General features: G+C 37.3%; 2 protein-coding genes across 3 annotated transcripts in view; both read right to left on the bottom strand.

Moving 5' to 3' along the window:
* Positions 1–18,440, bottom strand: part of LOC114642148 (nuclear GTPase SLIP-GC-like) — a 525,435-nt gene that overhangs the window by 19,577 nt on the left and 487,418 nt on the right. The window contains exons 13-16 of the mRNA XM_051918820.1: positions 18,053–18,186; positions 14,476–14,649; positions 9,893–10,050; positions 4,338–4,455 (exon numbers count right to left, since the gene is read on the bottom strand). Coding sequence (XP_051774780.1) covers positions 4,338–4,455; positions 9,893–10,050; positions 14,476–14,649; positions 18,053–18,186 — 584 coding nt within the window. The remainder of the gene's footprint in view (positions 1–4,337; positions 4,456–9,892; positions 10,051–14,475; positions 14,650–18,052; positions 18,187–18,440) is intronic.
* cnr2 (cannabinoid receptor 2) overlaps positions 1–18,440 on the bottom strand; it is a 437,724-nt gene that overhangs the window by 215,511 nt on the left and 203,773 nt on the right. The gene's annotated exons all lie outside the window — the stretch shown is intronic.

Genomic DNA, 18,440 nt, shown 5'->3' with positions numbered 1-18,440 from the left:
CAGATAACATTATGATACACCTTTATTCAGGCCTGCATTTGTTGTATATACATTTAGTTAACACTCTAAAAATAATCACTTGCATAGTGGCCTTTTCCAATCTCTAATGACACTGATGGTGCCTCCTGCAGCCTCAAGCTATAGATAGATAGATAGATAGATAGATAGATAGATAGATAGATAGATAGATAGATAGATAGATAGATAGATAGATAGATAGATAGATAGATAGATAGATAGATAGATAGATAGATACTTTATATAACTGCAAGACAACAAAGGAAAGAAAAACAAGCATTACAATTACAAATCATACTTTTCTCCTGAATTGCTGACCTGCATACTAACTCTCACACCACTTTCAAAAAAACATTGGACAACACAGTGAGTCCTCTGTAGGTGACACAATGTCAGATTACAGCAGCATTCAGTCCATGAGAGGAACATCCTTGCATGAACAGCACTCTTCAGTCAAATCAAAGAACTTATAGCTGCTTCCCTTCATTTTTCTTGATTAGATTTAGAGTAACATGAGGCAGGACTATACAGTGCATCCAGAAAGTATTCACAGCGCATCACTTTTTCCACATTTTGTTATGTTACAGCCTTATTCCAAAATGGATTAAATTCATTTTTTTCCTCAGAATTCTACACATAACACCCCATAATGACAACGTGAAAAAAGTTTACTTGAGATTTTTGCAAATTTATTAAAAATAAAAAAACTGAGAAATCACATGTACATAAGTATTCACAGCCTTTGCTCAATACTTTGTCAATGCTCTTTTGGCACCAATTACAGCCTCAAGTCTTTTTGAATATGATGCCACAAGCTTGGCACACCTATCCTTGGCCAGTTTCGCCCATTCCTTTTTGCAGCACTTCTCAAGCTCCATCAGGTTGGATGGGAAGCGTCGGTGCACAGCCATTTTAAGATCTCTCCAGAGATGTTCGATTGGATTCAAGTCTGGGCTCCGGCTGGACCACTCAAGGACATTCACAAAGTTATCCTGAAGCCACTCCTTTGAAATCTCGGCTGTGTGCTTAGGGTCGTTGTCCTGCTGAAAGATGAACCGTCGCCCCAGTTTGAGGTCAAGAGCGCTCTGGAGCAGGTTTTCATCCAGGATGTCTCTGTACATTGCTGCAGTCATCTTTCCCTTTATCCTGACTAGTCTCCCAGTCCCTGTCACTGAAAAACATTCCCACAGCATGATGCTGCCTGGTTTCCTCCAAACGTGACACCTGGCATTCACACCAAAGAGTTCAATCTTTGTCTCATTAGACCAGAGAATTTTCTTTCTCATGGTCTGAGAGTCCTTCAGGTGCCTTTTGGCAAACTCCAGGTGGGCTGCCATGTGCCTTTTACAAAGGAGTGGCTTCCATCTGGCCACTCTACCACAGAGGCCTGATTAGTGGATTGCTGCAGAGATGGTTGTCCTTCTGGGAGGTTCTCCTCTCTCCACAGGGGACCTCTGGAGCTCTGACAGAGTGACCATCAGGTTCTTGGTCACCTCCCTGACCAAGGTCCTTCTCCCCCGATCGCTTAGTTTAGATGGCCGGCCAGCTCTAGGAAGAGTCCTGGTGGTTTCGAACTTCTTCCACTTACGAATGATGGAGGCCACTGTGCTCATTGGGACCTTCAAAGCAGAAGAAATTTTTCTGTAACCTTCCCCAGATTTGTGCCTTGAGACAATCCTGTCTCGGAGGTCTACAGACAATTCCTTTGACTTCATGCTTGGTTTGTGCTCTGATATGAACTGTCAACTGTGGAACCTTATATAGACGGGTGTGTGCCTTTCCAAATCATGTCCAGTCAACTGAATTTACCACAGGTGGACTCCAATTAAGCTGCAGAAACATCTTAAGGATGATCAGGGGAAACAGGATGCACCTGAGCTCAATTTTGAGCTTCATGGCAAAGGCTGTCACTACTTATGTACATGTGATTTCTCAGTTTTTTTATTTTTAATAAATTTGCAAAAACCTCAAGTAAACTTTTTTCACGTTGTCATTATGGGGTGTTATGTGTAGAATTCTGAGAAAAAAAATGAATTTAATCCATTTTGGAATAAGGCTGTAACATAACAAAATGTGGAAAAAGTGATGCGCTGTGAATACTTTCCGGATGCACTGTAAGGTAAGTGTTCTTCTATGGCTGTTCTCCTATGGACTGGAACTTCCATAAACTGGTCACTTTTAAATTGTTTCAAAGAGGGAAGAACAGTGTTTGCAACTACATAAAGGCCGACTGTTGTGATGTAAGATTTTGCATATAACTTAAATATAAATATTTTGTCTGTCTTTATTTGTAATTTAGGCAAAGTAATGTTACATTATTAAGAAGCATTTTCAATAATGCTTCAATAATGAATTTTTACGACAGAGTTGGTGGGGGAAGTGACTTAAACCAGTTTGGCAAGTGTTTCTCTGCTAAAGTTTTTCAACCCCCGCAAGAAAGCCAGGCTGCCTAACTGCCAAGCTTTACCTTAGCATATGGTTTGGGGGCAGGTGTTAAGATGTTCTATTCTCCCATTGGCCTGAAGTATGGCTGTTTGGGATTGGCTTGGACCAGAAGCTTTTAAGTACCATGATGTTCTATTGGGTCTATGGGTTGGACAAAACATCTATAAAATTTGCTTGGTTAATCTCAGTCTCTCTCTCTTACTAACATCTAATGAAGATTACAACACAATGGAGAGCACAGCTTGGCAGCCATATTGAAACAGACATGTGGCTGAAAGCTGACCACAAATGAACTAGAGACATTTTTAAGTAACTAACAAGTCTGTGTGCCGCCTGAACTACACATCACCATTTAATCAGGTTGTATTGTTGCCAATATTCAAATGTACTTTGCATATTGTTATTTATGAATATTACCAATAATACATTATTTTATGTGTAATTTAACTTCTGCTTGTCTTTTTACTACACCTATTTGCCTGAGGTTATAGATATAGAAGGGAAGGTGGGGATAAGTTATATACTATAATACCTTATAAACAGTGGTAAGTCTGTGAGATTGGGCATTCTGACAAAGGCTACTTATTAATAATGCAAAAGGGGAAAGTAGAGTAATATATTACTCTACCAAGATAAAACACCGACAAAAACTGATAAAGTAACCTAAACTAGTACTCTAATAAATGCATTATTACTTCAAAAATTACTCAAGTAAAAGTGGTTTCCACAAATGTACTTAAGTAAAAGTGAAAAGGTATCATGTCAATCAATTGCTCCTGTACTCAAGTTAATTTGAGTTAAATTAGGTTTTTAATGCACTGTTTATATTCTATATTTAGCAGAATGCCTAGTGGAGACTGGATGGTCATTTGGCTTTGGAACCCCTGCACATTTATTTTCTCCAGCGTCCCACCAGCTGAAGTTTTTGATTTTTCTGTCCTCCTTCACCTTTTGACCATACCATCAGACATATCATTATAATTATTAGAGACTTAAATAATGAATTTAACAATTTAATCCATACTTAACTTGTTTATCTGAATTATGTAAGTCTGTGTTTATGGATGTTTGTATTTATAATTTTCTGTATTTCAATTTATCTATTTATCAATAAATTCTTTCTTATTAAAATTGCATTTGTTTCTTTAACATCTTGCAAGGAACTTTCAGCTGCAATTTTGAATGAAAATGTGTTGTAGAAATTAACATTTGTGTTACTGAAACAATAACAATGTTAAGAGTTTCAATATTTTAAAAGACATGTCTTTTCAATAAATTAATTGTACTATTTGCAATAAAATCAGAATGAATAAACATAAAAATACAACCATTTTGATGTATTTTATGCATTATACATAAACCAACTTGTTCAGAGTAAACAACCTCTTAAGTAATGTCTTTAACATACACTCCCCACCATCCCCAAATGTTAACTTGAGTAAATAATGACTAGTTATGGCACTCATATCTACACCCTCAGAAACTGAGAAATCTTTTTACTTGATTATTTTAGCTTATACGATTCATTTAGGACTTCAATCAGATAGTATCTAGCATCACCTTGAATGTATTTAACTCTTAAAATTGGTAATGTCATTAAACAGAGGAAGTGAGTTATTAAAGTTCTGTGACCAATGCTTATATTGAAGTGCTATTCAGAAAACAAGCAAAGTTTGTTATCTGCCTAGAAAATTAAATGGTAAGGCAACTATAAGTATTAACTGAGTAATAAGCAGGATTACTGTCCAGACAAATAATACACTTCTGACAACATCATTAAAACACAATTCAAGTTTGTGTGACTGTGAATATCATATATCTTTAAAATATTTAATTCTTAACATTACTGACAATACAAATATATTCATACATACTTCAGTTTTAATGAATATCAGACGGTAAGACTGAGACTGTAGTGCCACATCTTTTTCGAAGTTTGATTGAAGCAAACTGAGTTTTCCTTTTATATTTCTTCTGGTATCTCTGTTGAACCTAGAGGTATAAATTTTGCAATTTGATGTAACTGTGATATCAAAGAATTAAACACAGTGGTGTAAGATTATTTCAAATGATGGTGCTGCATATGTTCATACTACTTGGGGACACCCCTTAATGGTCTCCACTCAAAAGTGGGCATGTTTTAAAGCTCCTGTGAAAGGTGGTTTGTCTGCAGACAATGGCACTTTTTAATGGAGTTTACATTATTACAAGAGTAAACATAAAAAACATAAATTAATTGCAGATGCAACACTAAACTTCTATCAATTGCCTTACTGTGGTCTATTACAATCACCCCATAAATATATATCTCATTCTGGCTAGATGAAATATAAGCAAACCAGAACCTAGGTCTCTAATCTCCTGACATGTCCCCTCAAAAAATGAACCCCCTTTTTTGTTGATACATTTAGTTCTATAACTAAGTGTTCCTTGCATTCTAAGTCAAGTCAATAATTATATTTAACATTGCTTGAAGACATTAACATATTAACATACTCTAACTACTTCACATTTAAACATTATTATTATTTACAGGAATTAATGCACTTACTGGACCAATCAGTCTGCCTGACCAAGATTTCAGTCAAACTTTGCAAAGTACTTTGAGTTAACAGTTTTCCTTGAGTATTATTTTTATTTTTTTCTGGTACTTTAACTTGGCTAGCCTCTCTATCTTACACCTGGGGCCTCATGCATAACGCCGTGCGTAGAATTCACACTAAAACATGGCATACGGACAAAAGTGGAAATGTTCGTACACACAAAAAAATCCAGATGCATAAATCTGTGTGTTCGCCAACTTCCACGTTATTCCGCTCCATAAATCCCAGTCAGCGTGAAAAGTAATGCATGTGCATATGCCTGCTGCCACTCCCCAACTCCTCCCAGAATTATGCCTCTTTAAATATGCAAATCAATATAAATAGCCCTTAAACTCAGCATTCTGTGAAAAGGCAATGGCAAAAGCACGGGGGAAAATAGAAGAATTTCAGTGAATACCAAGTGGAGGCAAGGAAAATTTGTTGGTTTAAACAGTGGTATAAACAACAAAAGGAAGTTGATCGAGTTACATAGAGTGTCGGAGAAACTCGAAAGCTCAAGTTCACAAAGTCACACAGTGCCCAAAATAAAAAAGTTGTCAGATATCAAAGTCGCCATGAAAAGGTGAGTTGCAGCCGACTGTCTGAGTGTCATATGAAAGCTTATTAGGGTACAGAGTAAAGAAAAAAAACCAGGGACACAGTGGGGAAAAAAGCTCGAAATGTCAACTTTAATCTCAAAATTTCCACTTTAATCACGTAGTTTATTTTGTCATTAAAGTAGAACATCATAAACTTCATCTTAAAATCATTTACTTTACCAGTTTCTCAAATACCATCGTAAATAAAGTAGCACGTTAAATGCTTTGTTTTGTATGTGTTCTTCTATGTGCTCTATGTGTGTCAATCACTACATGCTTCTTAAACGGGCTTCCTCCGACAGGACACAGAATACATTACATTCATAATATTACAGTTCTCTGAATAATTTAAATACTGAAATGTATACTTGATATCATTTTCATGATTACATGGGAACAGAGTGGCACAGTGATAGTGATGAACTGGCGCCCCATCCAGAGATTGTTCCTGCCTCAAGCAAGATGCTTGCTGCACCATGCGTGACCTTCGATGAAATAATTTATTGCAGCAGTACTGTCTCTTTCAAATGTACTAACCCCCAATTCCATCCATCCATCCATTATCCAACCTGCTATATCCTAACTACAGGGTCACGGGGGTCTGCTGGAGCCAATCCCAGTCAACACAGGGCATAAGGCAGGAAACAAACCCCGGGCAGGGCGCCAGCCCACCGCAGGGCATGCACACACACATACACACACACACACACCAAGCATACACTAGAGACAATTTAGAATCACCAATGCAAAATGGAGAAACTGGAGCACCCAAAGGAAAGGCACACAGACATGGGGAGAACATGCAAACTCCACGCAGGGAGGACCTTGGAAGTGAACCCGGGTCTCCTGACTGCGAGGCAGCAGTGCTCCCCACTGCGCCACCGTGCCCCCCAATTCCTGTCCTTCCTTTTCTTTCTCCAAATACCCAATCGCCACATCTGTAATAGATATAAAGCCATCTGTAAGTTGAGAATGACGATTCTTCAAAACTTTTAAGGAACATTGAAATATCTTCATAGTACATGTTTAATTATTTTATCCATCTATCCTTCCAGTGTTGCGCCAGCCCCAGCAAGAATACAGCGCGAGGCAGGAACAATCCCTGAATGGGGCGCCAGCTCCTTGCTAGCGCTGCAACACAGTGTCCTCACATGTTATGTTTAACTATTAACAATATAGATTATTTAAATGAAATTAATGTTTTATCTGTATAATGTAATAAACATATTTTTCTGCATTTCATCTTAAAAATTTTATCGTCATCATATGTAAATACGTGCTAAAGTGGCTCAGGTTGTGCCATATTATAACTGTATCGCAAGTTTACAGGGATGTCATTGTACTTATAAGTACAAACAGTTCTACAAGGAGCACTTGATGGACTGATTGATTGCGTTTATAGTTCTTGGGATGAAACTTTTTCTGAGCCGCGAGGTCAGTACAGAAAAGGCTCTGAAGCGTTTGCCATATGAGAGCAGTTCAAATAGGCAGCATGTGCTTGATGCTGTATACCGATAATTCTCTTTCCAAGCAGCTCCTGTAGAGCTGTGATTCCCCACTCAGATACAGTGACATAAATACTCCAATTGGTGCAGTGAGAGTAATATGGAAAAAGATGATCCGCTGTGGCAACCACTAACAGGAGCAGCTGAAAGAAGAAGAAGGTGCAGTGTGAGTAACAACGCTAAAGCAGCTATGGTATTTGGAGTAGTTTGGCTATTCCGTGGACCATTATATGGTTATGGGTTGATTACAATCAGATGCCTTACACTAATAAACAATATGCGGTTAATTTCAGTGTATTTATAAAGCTGCGTCAGGGATGTGGATCTAAAAAAGAAAGGGAAACCACACTGGAACAAAAGCACTGCTTTGACGCTGGGTACCACCAGTTTGCAAAACCAAGTGGAGAACTTGCATACTCCAGGGTTTGAGCTACCATGAAAATGTGCGTGGCTTTACGCCAAGTTTAGGTTTTATACATCGCAATTTAAGTGTTGAAACGGGAGTTCTCGACATTTTTGTGCATATGCACTGTTTATACATGAGGCTCCTGGTGTTTGGATGGCATTTCCCACATATGTCTGTGGTTCCTCCTTTTCTCCCCCTGCTTTTGAGTGAGGACAATTTTACAAGTCATAATCTCTTTTATTATTATGGCTGGACTCATTTGGTCCTGTTCTTTTGCCACTTTTATCCAGACAGGATCACCTAGATGCAACAGGGGCAGCTTTCTGGCCTTGTGTCTCTTATTATAATAGTAAGCCTGTTTTCCTTTGGCAGCATTATCCCTTTTACAATTATGCATAGATTCTTTTCCAATATCAACACAATTGACATTATTTTTCTTTCCATTAACAGTCCTGAAGGTCTCTCTCCTGTAGAAGTGCTTGGAGTTGCTTGATAAATCATCAGCGATAACAGAGGATCATTCTGTTACAAAATACACATCTAAACTGCTCTTTCAGCATGTCGTTTTACTTGATTGTGATGGGGACTTGATGTATAATGTTAAAAGTCCTATTGTGTCCTAAACTTTTTCCATTTTTCACACTGCAGACCATTGTCAAACATGGCTTTGAGTCAACGATAACTTGTCCAGTTATACGAACTGTATCAGGAGTAATAATCACACACATCTATCTATCTATCTATCTATCTATCTATCTATCTATCTATCTATCTATCTATCTATCTATCTATCTATCTATCTATCTATCTATCTATCTATCTATCTATCTATCTATCTATCTATCTATCTATCTATCACCTCACTAACAAGGCTCACTACTTATCTTTCAATATATCTAAGTTCTGTTTGTAGCAGGCTTCTGGATAAGGCAACTGTCACCACTACAGTCATTCCAACTGTTTATTTAACTGTTATATTGAAGTGCATCAGCCTGAGAAGTAATCACTGGTTTAAATTTTTCTTATTGATTAAAAGCATCAGTAACTTGTGATCAATGATCAATCTAAATTCCTCACAGACTATTAGATATTTCTCATATCTCTCACATGCCCATACATCAGCCAAACATTTATTTTCAATTTGGGCATACCTTGTTTCTGTTTCTGTAAGTCACATTGAGCAGTATACAACAGGTTTCCACACTGCTTTTGCCTGCAATAGAACACTCCTAGCCTGTAGCTTCTAGCATCTGTGGACACTGCTGTCACTTTCACTGAATCATAAAGTTAGAATATGGGAGATATCGCTAATGTTTCAACAGAGTAATTTCCTGAGACTGATTCCATGTCCATGCCATGTTTTCTTTCAATAAATGTGGATGTCAGATCAGAAATGTACTTCACTTCCTAAAATAACTTATCATTCTCAATATCCCTTTCAACTTGCTCACACTTATTGCATTTTATCTGGATCAGGACTAATTCTGTGAGCGTTAATTAAGTTACCCAGAAACCTAAGCATTTTCGTATTCCAGCTTTAAACCTGCCTTTTCAAAACTTTCTTGGACATTTTTAAAAATTCTGTTGTGCTGTGTTCTGTCTTTTCAGAAGACTACTATGTCATCCATTTCCAAAGACTACTATGTCATCCATATATACTACTACTCATTCCAGCCCCTGTAGCATCTAATTTATTTTTCTTAGAAACATTTCTAGGCTATGATAATTTTACAGGTTAAATGTTTTTAACAGTACCTTGCTAATAGAGTGATGAACATGGTAAGAAGGCTATTTTCCACTTCAAGTGAAATTTGCTAAAATCCATTTGCTGCATCAAACAAAGAAATCTCAAGGCACATAAGAGTTTACCTGAATCTTGCCTGTTGTTGACAATATGAATTTCTGTCTTTTTACATTCTGGTTCAGCTTCTAGAGATCAACACAAATCTGCACTTTAAAATTATGGTAACTATAAGCACAAGCCATTCTGTCGGTTGGTTCACTTTCTCCATTACTTCGTTCTCCTCAATTCTGTGGAGTTTGGCTTTGATTTTCAGTATTAGGGTTACAGGAACTCTTCTAGCTATGTGTATTGTGTAAAGTACAATACATTCCTTTAAGGGAGTCTTTGCTGGGTCTATCTTAAGAATAGTACTGACATCCTGTATTCTCCAGATGATGCTGTTGTTCCACTAAGTAGTTAAGTGACTGCAGGACCTCTAACTGTGTACACAGGAATTATAATTTTTCACCTTTTGTAAATGATGTGAGTCTTAAACTGTCTGATGTTGCTAGTACATTATAAAGCTGATAATAGTAAATAAAGCATAAACTTACTGGAAAGTATTTTTGAAGGTGTTATCCACAGCTGCATAAATGGGTGATGCCAGTTTTTTGTTGAGATCAATGAACTTCCCCGTGGATGAACGAAAGCTTCCACGATTTTTGCATAAAGCCTTAATTGTCTTATGGTAGCCACTGAAGTTTGCATCTTTCTGCCAAGACAATGTATACATTTAAATGCATTTAGAAACTTTTATGACCAACAATATACATTTTGAATGAAGGATGTCTAGGAGTGCTTGTCAAGTTAAGAAGATCTACAGGCTCTGTATAGACCTGACTTACATATAGGCGTTATTTTTAGTTTTAATTGGGAAACATTCTTTCCTGTTCCTATTCTTAGTAAAACCCTGCCAAAACCCCCTTCTGCCTCAAACATATATTTTCTTCTTTGTGCCCACCATGTCTAAGCACCAGACAAACACCAAATAAGCATAGTAGACAGTTGCCTCTGCCTACTGGGAGGTTCCCCAAAACAGAAATCATTGTTGCTGCCTGTGGCCCAAGCCTACACAGTATCCTGTAATAGACTTCTGCTAAATTTCCCCCTTGTGACAAATAAAGTTCTATCTAACTATTTATTGAAATATAAATGCTTTGTGTTAATAAAGTTTTATTTTTAACTAAAGTGTAAATGCTTCAGCATAAAGGTGGGATTAGCAAACATTATTTTACCAGGCCAAACTGATATAACAAAAGAAATGCCCTCAACTAACTGTTATATCATGATTAACCCAAGTCCCACAGGGTGTCCAAGAATTATAAATATTTATGCATTTCAGAACTGTCTCAGTTTAGCATAAAACCTGCTTAAGGAAAGTGTGCTGGACTCCCTAGGTATCTTGGTATAAATAAAGAAACCTTTGAATCATCCAGAGCTTCAAATGATTATCTAAAAAGAGAGAAAATCCCTGACACTCTTTTTTCTATCTGTCTAGCCAGGAATCATGGAAACCATGGATATACTTCATGTCCTTATATACAGTATGACCAACAGTGTTCTCAAAATGATTTTCACTTTCATAGAGAGCTGCTCCCTTGCTATGGCCTAGCCCAGGGGTCGCCAGCTCCGGTCCTGGAGGACCACTGTGGCTGCAGGTTTTCATTCTAACCCTTTTCATAATGAGTGACCTGTTTTTGCTGCTAATTAACTTCTTTTGAACTAATTTTAATTGACTTGCTCTTGAAGACTCAGACCCCTTAATTGTTTCTTTTTCCTTAATTAGCAGCCAAACAATAATGAAATACAAAATCAGCCAAAACAACTGGGGCCTCATGTATAAATGATGCGTACGCACAAAAATGTTGCGTAAGAACGTTTCCACGTTCAAATTGCAATGTATAAAACCTAAACTTGGCGTAAAGCCATGCACATTTCCATTGTAGCTCATACCCTGTCGTACACAAGTTCTCCGCTCGGTTTTGCAGACTGGCAGCACCCAGCATGAAAGCAGTGCTACTGTTCCAGTCTGGTTTCCCTTTCTTTTTTAGATCCACATCCCTGACGCAGCTTTATAAATACACTGAAATTAACCGCATTTTGCTTATTAGTTTAATGCATCTGATTGTAATTAACCTGTAACAATATAATGGTCCACAGAATGGTCAAACTATTCCAAATACCATAACTGCTTTAGCGTTGTTACTCTCACTGCGCCTTCTTCTTCTTCTTCCATCTGCTCCCATTAGGTGTTGCCACAGCAGATCATCTTTTTCCATATTACTCTCACTGCACCACTCAGAGTATTTATATCACTGTATCTGAGTGTGAATCACAGCTGTACAGCAGCTGATAGGAGCATCAAGCACACGCTGCCTCAGCCATGCTGTCTATTGAACTGCTCTCATACGGCAAATGCTTCAGAGCCTTTCCTGTACTGACCTCACAGTTCAGAAACAGTTTCATCCCAGGAACTCTAAATGCACTCAATCAGTCCATCAAGTGCTCCTTGTAGACCTGTTTGTACTTATAAGTACAATTATCTCACTGTAAACTTGCGATACAGCTATAATATTGCACAACCTGAGCCACTTTATAAAGTGCGTTTTTACATATGATGATGATATCATTTTTAAGATGAAATGCAGCAATATATGCTTATTATATTATACAGATAAAACTTTAACTTCATTTAAATAATCTATATTGCTAATAATTAAACATGTGAGGACACGTTACCGCAGCGCTAGCGAGCCGCTGGCACTCCGTTCACGGATTGTTCCTGCCTCATGCTGTATTCTTGCTGGTGCTGACGCGACACTGGAAGGATAAATCCATCCATCCATTTTCCAACCCGCTGAATCCGAACACAGGGTCATGGGGGTCCGCTGCAGCCAATCCCAGCCAACACAGGGCACAAGGCAGGAATCAATCCCGGGCAGGGTGCCAACCCACCACAGTGGAAGGATAAATGGATAAAATAATTAAACATGTACTATAAAGATATTTCAATGTTCCTTAAAGGTTTTGAAGAATCGGCGTTCTAAGCTTACAGATGGCTTAACGTCTATTACAGAGCTGATTGTGTGGCGATTGGGTATTTGGAGAAAGAAAAGGAAGGACAAGAATTGGGGGTTAGTACATTTGAAAGAGACAGTACTGCTACAATAAAGTATTTCATCGAAGGTCGTGCATGGCGCAGCAAGCATCTTGCGTGAGACATGAACAATCACTGCGCCTTCCGTGTTCCCATGTTTAATAACATGCTTTAATTCCTATCATCATGAAAAAGATATCACGTATACATCTCAGTATTTTAATTATTTAGAGAGCTGTAATATCACAAATGTAATGGATTTTGCGTCCTATCGGAGGAAGAGAAAGCCCGGAAGCACGTAGTGATTCACACACACAGAGCACATAGAAGATCAAATACAAAACAAAGCATTTAATGTGTTACTTTAGTTACGATGGGATTGAGAAACTAGTAAATTAAACGATTATAAGATGAAATTTATGGTGTTCTACTTTAATGACAAAATAAACTATGTGATTAAAGTGGAAAGTTAGAGATTAAAGTTGAAATTTCGTACTTTTTTCCCCACTGTGTGCCTTTTTTTTTTCTCTGTACCCTAATGAGCTTTCATATAACACTCAGACTGTGGGCTACAACTTGCCTTTTCACAGCGACTTTGATATGTGACAACTTCTTTTATATTTTGGGCACTGTGCGACTTTGTGAACTTGAGCTTTCGAGTTTCTCCGACACTCTATGTCACTCGATCAACTTCCTTTTGTTGTTTATATCACTGTTTAAACCAACAAATAGTATGTTTTTCCTTGCCTCCACTTGGTACTCACTGAAATTCTTCTATTTTCCCTCTTGGTTTTGCCATTGTCTTTTCACAGAAGGCTGAGCTTAAGGGCAATTTATATTGATTTGCATATTCAAAGAGGCATAATTCTGGGAGGAGTTGGGGCGGGACAGAAGGTGCGTGCACATGCATTACTTTTCACGCTGACCGGGATTTATGGAGCGAAAGAATGTGGAAGTCGCCGTTTGCACAGATTTATTCATCTGGATTTTTTGTGCATAAGCACATTTCCACTTTTGCCATATTATGTCATATTATAGTGCGAATTTTACGCAAAACATTATGCATGAGGCCCCTGGTGTCCATCATATAATATCTGAAAATAAAGAAAGATGAATGTCTCAGGAATGTCGATCTGCTCAGGTCCCCTAGAAGATTTGAACAGTGCTCTTAGAAAGAGAAAATCAACAATTTCAGAATTGTCTGCTAATGCACCATGAGAGCACCAACAAGCCACAAAATTAAAGAACAAGTTTAATTAACGACAAGAATTGGCACCTCATTAAGCAGCTGGTTGGAGTGCAATTGGTTGGAGTTTGAGGCCCTGACTTAGTTGGTCACTTAGTTGGTCTTCTGTTTGCTCCCTCACTTCACATTTCATTTCTGTTTGGGTGCCATTTAAGAAAAGAAATGAAGCAATTCAGATGAATGATCAAGAAATTCAGGGGAACAAATCTTTAAAAAGCAATTCAATTAAAATGAATTCATAAAAAGTTAATTAGCAGCACAAACAAGGCACTCATTAAAAAAAAAAAAAAGGTTAGAATGAAAGCCTACAGCCACGGTGGTCCTCCAGGACTGGAGTTGGTGACCCCTGGTCTAGCGCACACCCTTTCCTACACCTTAACCAAAGATCCCTTGATTCTCTTTGGAAGTCCTATAATAATGAGTAGAGTAGTCCCCACTGTTGTTTTTCCATTCATTAGTTCAATCTTTTATTCATTCAGAGCTTTAGATGTTATAACACTTTTTAAAGCTTCCAGATCAGTGCCCGTATTTATGAAGTGTCTTAGAATTGCTCCTAAGAATTGAACTAAACATCTGACTAGGAGAAGACCCAAATTTGCATCACTCTAAGATTTCTGAGCCAGTTAGGTCTGCTTTCCTACTCTGAGACACTTGTCTGTGGCTTGTTTTCTCTGCTGTACTCTTCCAGTTATCTCACATTTAACAAATAATCTAAATAGAAGTTCTTCAAAATACATTATCCTTTTGTAAAAGTTTGAGACACACTGATGAAGCCAATAAATTTATTTACTTACAGGATTTAAAATTGACTCAAGATTATTTCGACATTTGTTTACAGCTTCACGAGCACCTCTTTGAAGCTGTGTCTGCAGAGTTGTTTGAATATCACCTACAAATTTGTCCAAACCTTTGATTTCAATTGTAAGACTATTTTTCAGTTTTTCATAGAGCGACGAATTCATATTTGCCTGTAACAAAAAAAACTAAAGCCAATAAAATTACATTAAAATTCAAATTAAATTCTTGCTATCAATTAAACTTTGGCAAACACTAAAATGGCAGGTAAAATGGCTGGTAGTGCTGCCTCACAATATCAACTTTCAGATGTCCCAAGTCAGTGCCTGTGTCGCGCTTCTTGTCAGTCAGTCAGTCATTGTGTCTTTCTCAATTTTTCCTAATGTCTCACTTTTTTTCATGACCCCACAGATGTGTTTTAGATTAATTGGTGATTGGCCCAATCATTGTAAATATAGGTGTGTATGCAAATAAGGCCTACAACATAATAGCACCTTGTCCCACCTTGTGCCCTATGTTTCTATTAATGGACTTTGGAAAATGGAGACTGTAGTGCATGATGAATTAAATTATAGTATACTTCATGTGTTTTTGAGAGTTAAAAGCATTATAGACCATTTTTCTTGATGTTTAAGCTGCATGTTTTTTCTTTTACTTGAACTTTTGATATATGTTAAAGCAGAAGGAAGTTTTAGTAGAAATAGTAGACAGAAGGTACAGCTACCAAAAATTAAAGTTCCACTGCAAAATGGCAGCCTGGTGAGATGAAAGACTAGATCCTTAAAGGATAAAATGGTTATTTTCTGGACTTTTCACATGCATAAAAGAGAAGCTCTTGAAACATTGCTTATCTTTGTGCATGCACACCTTGTGAACATGTATTGATATGGTTTGTCAAAATGACACTGTACAGAGAGAGGCTAGGTGTGTTCACCTTGGCCCTAACAAGCTTTAAAAAGTCATTTAGCTTAAAGTGAAAGTGTCCTGCAAAGCAATCAACAATGCTTTGCGATATTTTTTCCCATTTCTAGCAGCACTCATTTCACAAAGGGGGCACCCACTTCAATTCCTCTTTCAGTCTTGCTTGATTAACTAAGAGAAAAAAAACCCCTCAGTCTTCAAATGCTATCTGTGGGTCGTCAAGGAGCTTAGAATGGTAAAAATGGTATTTAAGATCCAGGAGATTGTGGTGGCATCAAGATTCAAAGACCTGAGCCTTTTTCTCCAGTCGCCAGACACTGGAAAAGTCCTGACTGTGGTGCCAACTTTGTCCAAATGGGAATAGGCTTTTTGGAGCATGTAGATCAGAGCATCCCCCACACTTATATGTGTCTGATAAGCAAACTATGGAGGATCCAGATGTTCTGAAACCAGGGGTTGTAGCTCTCAAAGCTCTTCATGATGTATGAAGTAATAGCAAAAGGTCTGAAGTTCTAGGGATTACGGGAATGCCCTTTCTTTGGCACTGTGACCACACAGGATGTTTTTCTGCAGCTAGGCAATCTTCTGCAAGTTATGGGAAAGGGAGAAAAGTGCTGAAAGACTCCACAGATCTGGCTGTCGTATGTTTTCAGCTCCTTGGGGCTGATTTCATCCAGCTCTGAAGCCTTGTTTATACAGATTTTTCCCAACTCTCTCCTTACTTGATCAGCAGAGACACACAGTCCAGGAAGTGGAGGGGGGCTGGAGACCATAGGTGTGATGTCATTGTAGGTGAAGGTCATACAGGGTGCAGATGGCAGCTGGGATTCCAGAACCTCCTCAGCTTACTCACAGAGGCTAGTAGTGTTGAAGGAGAGCTGTACTGGCAAGAATGAGTCAAACATGCTGAAGAACTGGTTCCATGCATTATCTTTGTTCCTGTTACCTCCAACTGCATGTTTTACAGCCTGCTTGTAGCCAGTGATAGTCCTCATCCTGTTCCACATGTCCTTCATATTTTTTGTAATAACTTGTCTCTGCAGTGGGCTTCCCCTCATGGAGCTGCTTCTTCAGTTCTGACTGAACCTGCTTGATTTAATTCTTATCTCCACACCTGAAGGCTCTCTTCTTCCTATTCAGTATAGCTTTCAAGCCTTTTGTGAACCATGGCTTGTCATGGGGAGAAAAAGCACACTCTCTTTGTGGGGACTGTGTTATTCAAATAAAACTTGATGTAGTCTGTGATTCAGTGGTTCAGTCCCTCACTGTCCTTGCCGTGAGACTCACAAAGCATATCCCAGTCAGTGTTCTCAAAGGCATCCTCCACAGAACCACATGGTTGTGGTGCTGGACAATGGGTTTATAATGTGGGTATGGTCCAATCAGAAAATTATGAAAATAGATACAGCATTGGGTCATTATTATGAAGATAACATGAACAGTGGATGACGAGAATTATGTACAAAATGGGGATGTTTTTGTGATTAGAAATTAAATAAAAACAAACTGCACCCAAACCACTGGGCTCGCTTCATGAACTGAGACAGGGTTTGTAAGCTTTTCAATTGTTTTCTATGTTGTGCAATAAAGTCTTAAATTCTGACTGCCTTTCTGAAGACTGCTTGTTTTTTCTGAAGATTTCTCCACAAGACTTCCTACATTATAACCTTCCTTTACTGGAAAGGGAAAGTTAGTTTAACCATGTTATTCATATTAGCTGTTCTTTTTAATAATTGTGTTTTATTGTTTTATTTATTGTTTTGTAAATGACACAGAATTTCAGAATATAATACTATTTCATATTTAAGTATTGCCTTAATTAATTATTCTGATATATTTTAATTCACAGTCATATTGTCATTGTTATATATACTATTGTTGTTATTTATTTTTATGATTATTGTCCTGAATAACTGTTAATTGACAGTTTTTCCACATAGTTAAAAGAATCTAATTTGAATTTTGTTATAAAATATTAAATCATTTATTTGAATATTTTTATACTTGAGGTTTCTTTTTTCTAGCCCTGGGGAAGGTGCTATTTATTTATTGGAAATCACAGACTCTTTTTATTCTAATCAGTATCGGTGGTAAAAATCACTCTCACTTTCTCGAGAGCTAAAGTGACTGCAGGTTTTCATTCAAGCCACCTTCTTAATTAGTAAGCAATTACTAATACTAATGGAACACACTTCTTTTCACTTCATTGTAATTTACTTGTAATATTCAGAACCTATGTTTATTTTATCTTTTACAAGTAGGAAAATAATGAGATGCCTAATGAGCCAACTAACCTCGGGTACTCTTCTGAGCTTTTTATTCTAGGTTGGAGAAATTCCCAGTGATACTCTATCAGCTTTCATTTGTATTTACAATATTTTTAATCATACAAATCTGAAATAAGTTCAGAGAGCCCAAGAAAATAGGAAATTTACACTTGATGTAAAAGCAAATGTGGTTTGTTTAGCATAAGACAGTGTTAATTTTTTGGCATGGTGTATTTATACAAATTTATTTGTTTATCCACCACTTACGGAATACATACAATTTTTGCTATTCAAACAAATAAAGCAGGAAAAAATAATTCATTTAACCTACTTCTATGTAGGTAATTAGGAAATTAACAACTTCTGTCAGAAAAATAAAATTGTGTACCTTATCTTTAGCCATTTCCTTAGGAACATTAAGAAAGGATATAATGCCAGAAACCTCAGAAATATAATTTTTTACTGCTTTTATTGTTTGGATTTTATAGATCTTCTTCAGATAATCTTGTAATAATGGGAGTTCTGTATAGAGTAAGAGAGAAGAAAATAATGTTAACATTATCAACATTATGCAGTAAATGGTTTAGCAAGCTTGGGAATTATATGGTACAGGTATTGGCATTCTGGGCTGGATTTACTGCACTTGAATATAAATTGAAAGTTTTCAACTTGCCTTTATATCTGTAAACAATGGTATTGTATACTGATCTTATTAAATTGCCTTGGACTAAGGTATCAGCCTTATATACAATAATAATAATAATCTATATATAGGT

The sequence above is a fragment of the Erpetoichthys calabaricus genome, chromosome 14, assembly GCF_900747795.2.
Source record: "Erpetoichthys calabaricus chromosome 14, fErpCal1.3, whole genome shotgun sequence".
NCBI lineage: Eukaryota > Metazoa > Chordata > Cladistia > Polypteriformes > Polypteridae > Erpetoichthys > Erpetoichthys calabaricus.
Note: the sequence above shows the minus strand (reverse complement) of the source record. Positions and strands in the feature narration are given on the sequence as shown.